This window comes from Propithecus coquereli, unplaced genomic scaffold (assembly GCF_000956105.1).
Source record: "Propithecus coquereli isolate 6110/MARCELLA unplaced genomic scaffold, Pcoq_1.0 Scaffold656, whole genome shotgun sequence".
NCBI lineage: Eukaryota > Metazoa > Chordata > Mammalia > Primates > Indriidae > Propithecus > Propithecus coquereli.
The window spans coordinates 507,632-513,864 of NW_012152574.1; the positions used below are offsets into that span (position 1 = coordinate 507,632).

The window sequence follows — 6,233 nt, forward strand, 5'->3', positions numbered from 1 at the left end:
CTGCAGCCCGTCCTCTTCGCGCTTGTCCTCCTCTGCTACCTCCTGACCCTGAGCGGCAACTCCGCGCTCGCGCTGCTGGCGGCGCGCGACCCGCGCCTGCACACGCCCATGTACTACCTCCTCTCCCACCTGGCGCTGGTGGACGCGGGCTTCACCACGAGCGTGGTGCCGCCGCTGCTGGCCTCCCTGCGCGGCCCGGCGCTCTGGCTGCCGCGCGGGGGCTGCCTGGTCCAGCTGAGCACGTCGCTGGCGCTGGGCTCGACCGAGTGCGTCCTGCTGGCCGCGATGGCCCTGGACCGCGCGGCCGCCGTGTGCCGTCCCCTGCGCTACGCCGGGCTCGCCGCGCCGCGCCTCTGCCGCGCGCTGGCCGGCGCCTCCTGGCTCGGCGGCCTCGCCAACTCCGCTGCGCAGACGGCGCTCCTGGCGACGCGGCCGCTGTGCAAGCCCCGCCGGCTGGACCACTTCATCTGCGAGCTGCCCGCGCTGCTCAAGCTGGCCTGCGGCGGCGGCGGAGACGCCACCGAGAGCCAGATGTTCGCCGCCCGCGTGGTCATCCTGCTGGTGCCTTCCGCCGTCATCCTGGCCTCCTACGCCGCGGTGGCCCGGGCCATATGTCGCATGCGGTCCAGCGGTGGCCGGAGAAAAGCGGTGGGCACGTGCGGGTCTCACCTGACAGCTGTCTGCCTGTTCTATGGCTCGGCCATCTACACCTACCTGCAGCCCACTGACCGCTACAAGCAGCGGCGCGGCAAGTTCGTTTCGCTCTTCTACACGGTGGTCACACCGGCCCTTAACCCGCTTATCTACACCCTCAGGAATAGGGAAGTGAAGCGGGCAGCGAGGAGGCTTCTGGGGAGTCTGGGGAGAGGGCAGGCCAGACAGTGAGTGGATTGGGAGGGAAGAAAGTATTAGCCCAGGGTCCAAGCACGGAAATACCCATTGGAGAGTCAGTTTAGCCTTCAGTACATTCTTGTATGAAAATCTGCAAGATTTGTCCCCAGGGAGTCCAAGGTTAATGAGGGAGGTCCTTTCCTCTCTCCAAGAAATGTTCAGATTCTTGAGGAAACGTCCATAAACCCTTCATATATACAGGTTTAGGAAGGGAAATGGCCCTTGGGCTTCTCCTAAGCTGTGAAGAGAGGAAGCATGATTTCGGGGAGACCTCCCTCATCCTCAGAAATTCCGTCTGCCCCTCAAGACTCCATATGCAGAAAAGATGATGTACAACATGTTTATGTGTAGCTTTCTCCCAGTCTGATGGAAGACCAAGGAACACTCTTTGCCCTCAGAAGTCTCTCAAGTTCATGAGAAAGTCATAGTTCCTACCCTACAGGAGACCCCATCCAGAAAAGGGAGTGTTAGGTGTGATTTTTGAGAGGTGTTGTCCCGGTTCTTTGGCTCCTTGCTTGGAAAAATCACAAGCTGGACCCGTGCGATGGAGAGATGACAGACACTTAGCACGTCCACACAAGCAGCTTTTGTTGCAGGCTTCAGGTATGCAAAGCAAAAGTCGTCCAGTTGGGAAAGGGGTTTGTCTGCACAAGTGGAGAAGACACTGGGGTCTTACCACACATCTGCTTTTGTGTTTACACCTTATGATATGCTAAATGGTGGGTGGAATATTCATTATTTTTCTGGGAAAAGGATGGAGAGTTCTTAGAGCTAAGGTCCCTCCCCTATTTTATCCTTATAGTGTAACTTTCAGGGGTTGCCATGACATTTGTAAACTGTCATGTGGCTGGTGGATGTGACTTTTACTACGCTAATGTATGTTAATGGCAGAAAAGTTACTTTTGGTCATGAGCTCCTAGTTTCTGCACATGCTCCTGGAAAGGAAAAGTCCCTAACCTCAAGTTCCTGCCATTGTGGGTATCATTCTAGATGCTCATTGGCCTCCTCATTTTCGCCCCCTCCTCTTTTCCTGTGTTTAACGCTGCCAACCTGCACCCAACCCTAACAGGAGCCATGGACTCTCTTCTTGGAAAATCAGTGCAACCTAATGCAGACCTAGCCAGATGGCCAGTGCCCACCGCAGAACACTGGACCCCTATGTGTGGTGAGGAGTGCTCATGAGTGTGGGGAACTTAGCAGAGTGGGGTTAAACTGGGAAACTCTCCTGCAGGAGGTGCAAGTTTTAAAGAAAACAAGGAACTGGGACTGGTGGGGAAGAAGGCAGGCATGTCTCAGGCTGTGAGAAAAACATACAAGTGACCAGAAGCCAGACATAAGAGAGAGACGATGAGAGGAGTAAATGGAGGGAGGAAGATGGAGGAAGGTACTCAAGTTCCCAAGAGAGGAGCAGGGATCTCCTAATGAAAGAAGCAGAGAGGAAAATGCTCCATCAGCCAGAACTGGAGCAGAGTGTTGGGGTCAACCCAGAAGCCAGCTCCTTACCACCCTCACCCAGACTGACACGACACCCTCAGCCTAGAAGAAACCTGCTAGACCCTAAGACAAGCAGGACAGAGACTGGTCCACAATCCCACACCTTTCAGAAAGTTTATTCCCTCCCAAAGCACATCTACCTACAAAGAGCCCCAACTAGAGAAACAAGATTTCTAGATCCTCATGGAAAATATCTTTCCATGCCCACCATCCCCAGAAATAAGAGCAATTTTAGCTGGGTGTGGAACATCAAGAATAAAAGGCAGTATGGTGCCAGACTTCATTTCATACCAGTCTGAAATAAGGAGAGAGGAAGAAGTTTAATGGAATTTTCAAAATACTTATTAATTACATTGTGATCATGTCAGAGTAATTAATTCACTTCATAATAAATCATTTCACTATGCTCTATAAGTAGAAATTCAGCTTGATTCAACAATAATTGAGTGATACTATAAATGAAGCATTGGGTTTAACAATGATAGGAACACAGAAATTAATAGAACATGGATCCCAACATAAAACTATTCTTTTGTCATATAGGAAAGGAAATAGGAGTTTTTCTATAAATCAGAAGGTACCAAGAAAGGATTAAGTTTCAGCTTTAAATGCTATCTCTAATGTGCCTTAAACATTCATTTTCTATTCTGAGTAATACATCTTAAGCAATCCTGCCACTTAATCAATTATATTAGAATCAAAGAATTAGAGTTGAAAATATTTTTCATCCTACCCACCCCACCCCAAATCTTACTCTATTTATCTCATTCTCATTAATTTTGGGAAATCATCAAAGGATATGATTGGTAAATAATAGATTAAAGGAAATAAGCCCTTTTGTAGCTGACAGCATCCCCTCTCCAGGGCAGTCACCCCCCAATACAATGGTATGTCAGAAACAGTATATTGCCCTTTCTGATGTTATAATCTGCCATGATCTTCCCATCTTCCAATCTCTTCCCATTGCAAGTCACAATCTGGGTCTCTGGGGTTATAGCAGTCTTAGTTTCGATCATCTCTTTCACGTGGGCCACTGAGCTGGACCTTCGCATCTGGAGGAGGTGCCTCTGTCCCTCATCTCCGGACTCCACGAGAAACAAGGGCACCTCCTCATCCCCGGGCTTCACCACTTTCAGGGTGAGGTGGATGGTCTTCTCCTTGTCAATGCCATAAGACGACAGCCTTCTCTGTGGCTTTAGGATCTTGGATCCCAGCAGAAGGACCTGGTCCTGCACAGGAACCTTGGTCTTAGACCGAACGTGTTCATTGATCTTCTTCACTCTGTCATCCAGGTTGGCATCAAAGGTCATTAATTCCCATTCCGTGGAATAGACAGTCACCTGGGCAATGAGAGCAAGAGACAGTTGCCTAGGATGCCTGCCACCCTTTGCACTCCCTGGTCCCACCGTAATTGCTCCCACACTTCCACCGCCCGCCTGGTCCTCCAGCTCCTTTCCTCCCTCTCTTTCTTGGAAATTCTTTGGAGTTCCCACATTATAGCACAGACAAGAAAATTAGTCCCATTCCTTTATAACCACACCTTTTGCCATTTCAAAATATAAGTAATGATTTACCACCTTATTTATCTGCCTCTCCTATCCTGAAAAAGTTTGTCAAATGTCAAAAGTAAATTAAGTTTCAAAAGGTGTACACCAGGCTCTAAAAACAACTTCCAAAGAAAATTTCCAAGATTTGGCAGCCTCATAGGATACTCACAGCCATGCGATATCCTCTGTGACTACTTCAGAAGGAAACCCTTGTTAGGACACATAATCTCTGAGCTGTTAGCTTCCTTTTTTAATGTCCCATTGCTTTATAATAACTCACATCTTACAGTGATGCTATTTTCAGTGGTACTGAAACTGTGTTTCCTGTGTTTTTATATCTACCTAATGTAGCATATGCCCTCCTTTAATAGACCGGGACCTCACTCATAGAAAGTAGGGACTATGTCTAACTCTAACTTCAATAACAGAAAAGCTTTAAAAGATGGGAAAGCTCACCCCTGTATTGCCACTGGAAAGCCTGGTGGTCCTGGGAGGACCTCCCTCATGCTCCATTCAAAAGTATTTTCCCAACCAAATGTCACAGACATGCCTTCGCTGGAGGGTCACTCCGCCATGTTAATTGCCCTCCTTGCAGGTTCTCTTTATAGTGCATATCTTCTTATGTAAGGTAATGTATTAGGTCATTAACAACTTAAGATAAATGAGTTTTGTGATGCTCTCCTTTGAGAGGAGAGGGAAGCTTCAGGTTAAGAACCCTGGAAATGTTTCCATTCGTTCACATCTCACCAGCCCTGTTGGGCACAAAGCTCACCCCCACTTCCTACCATTTATCCCAAACAGCAGCCAGTCCAAGGTCTGATTCAAAAGAGAACTCAGGAGCCACGTAACCAACTTCTCTTCAGACAACCCTCCTTCCCATTCTGCAGCTGTTCTCCCTCCCTGAGCACTGTCCATCCATCCTGAGATTTTTCCCCATCTCCTTTATCAAATCCCAACTTACACAGAGGCAGGAAGCATTGGGAGCCATCTCTGCAACCCAGGGAGTGGAAAGCAGACCTGGGAAAAAGGTCCCTGCATCCAGCTTATAAGCAAGCAGTTGAGTTGGAAATCCCCTGCTGCGTTGCCTGGCTTTGCCATGCCCTTTGTTCTTGCATGTTCTCATCAATTTTTCTTTCACTTTCGGAGTGAAGTTAACAAACAAAGAATACTTTCTGATCACACACTTCTCCCCTCAGCCAAAACATTTCCCCCGCTCGTTCCAAACACCAGATGGTCCTCTGCTGAGAAGTTTTCCATGATTAACAACCACCTCCCCTCTCTCAGTCCTGACTTACTACCATCCAGCCCGCAGCCCTGGGCCCTCACTGGCTTGAAGAAAAACATGCTTGGTGCCCTCTCTTGCTGCTTTTAAGAGCTCCCCATCCGTCAGGGGCCTTCCTAAGAGCGAGCGCACCCAGGAGAGCACAGTGGGGTTGGTGTGCAGTGCTGCGACTGTGAGCCCGACATCCTGACGGGGCTAGCCTGGCAGAAGGCGTAAAACATGCCTTGGGAAGACACCGAGAAACACCCCTGGCCTGAGAGGAGACGTGACTTCGAGTGCTGGGGGTGACACTTGCTACATTACCTTGAGCAAATCTGTTCCCCTCCTTAGATGCTGGTTTCCTGGTCCATAACATGAGGCGATTGGAGAGGGTTACTAAGTGTCTTCCAGGCTCAGAAGACTTTGTGCATAAACTTTGGATTCCTGGGCCTCGAACTCTCCAATATGCCTCCCACCCTGCCCCAGCACCTACAAACCAAATCCACTGCTTGAGTACAATCCTAAACCAGCAACTAAATGCTGACTCCCACCCTCCACATACCAAAACGATCCACGTCTACTCTCACACCACAGCGTGTCCCCACGTTTACCCTGGTGCTCCTCACTGCTATGATCTGAGATACTTACAGGTGCTACTTCCTCCCTTGCTCTTGAGATTTGGATTGAGAGAAAAAGGGTGTCCTCCTGACTTTCCAGATCAACCACTGCCCTCTCCCAAACTCTTAGGAGAGTGCCATGGAAGCAATTTTTTAAAAAGCATTTATTAAAAGTTCTTCAAATTTTTTCAAAGTAAGAAGCCTATAAAAATGCTAAGTCATCATCTTTGCTGTGTTCGCAGTGGCCATTTATTGTACCTTCATTCACTGATGGATCTCAAATGACACTATTCTATTCTAGAGAGTTCCATGCTGGATTTACAGAAGTGCTGGATTTATGTAAAGTAATGAGATCCAAGAACTCATTTTAATATTTCAAAAGTCTAATATAAATCATGTTCTTCTATTTGAAGCACTTATTAG

At 48.6% G+C, this 6,233-nt stretch overlaps 2 protein-coding genes across 2 annotated transcripts in view; one reads left to right on the forward strand and one right to left on the reverse strand.

The window, feature by feature from the left end:
* Nucleotides 1–885, forward strand: part of LOC105823027 (putative olfactory receptor 2I1) — a 7,772-nt gene extending 6,887 nt beyond the window's left edge. Inside the window, exon 2 of the mRNA XM_012660106.1 lies at nucleotides 7–885. Coding sequence (XP_012515560.1) covers nucleotides 7–885 — 879 coding nt within the window. The remainder of the gene's footprint in view (nucleotides 1–6) is intronic.
* Nucleotides 886–2,492: 1,607 nt separating this feature from the next.
* UBD (ubiquitin D) lies at nucleotides 2,493–4,975 on the reverse strand. The gene is made up of 2 exons (XM_012660108.1): nucleotides 4,894–4,975; nucleotides 2,493–3,725 (listed from the first exon to the last, which is right to left on the reverse strand). Exons 1-2 carry the CDS (start codon nucleotides 4,918–4,920, stop codon nucleotides 3,255–3,257), a joined length of 498 nt encoding a protein of 165 aa, XP_012515562.1. The 5' UTR covers nucleotides 4,921–4,975; the 3' UTR covers nucleotides 2,493–3,254.
* Between the last annotated feature and the right edge of the window lie 1,258 nt (nucleotides 4,976–6,233).

Bases quoted from the DNA above. Each gene is read 5' to 3' on its own strand.
- UBD (XM_012660108.1), bottom strand. From the start codon at position 4,920: ATGGCTCCCAATGCTTCCTGCCTCTGT. The intron at 3,726-4,893 runs GTAAGTTGGGAT...CTCATTGCCCAG, and splicing joins CCAATGCTTCCTGCCTCTGT to GTGACTGTCTATTCCACGGA.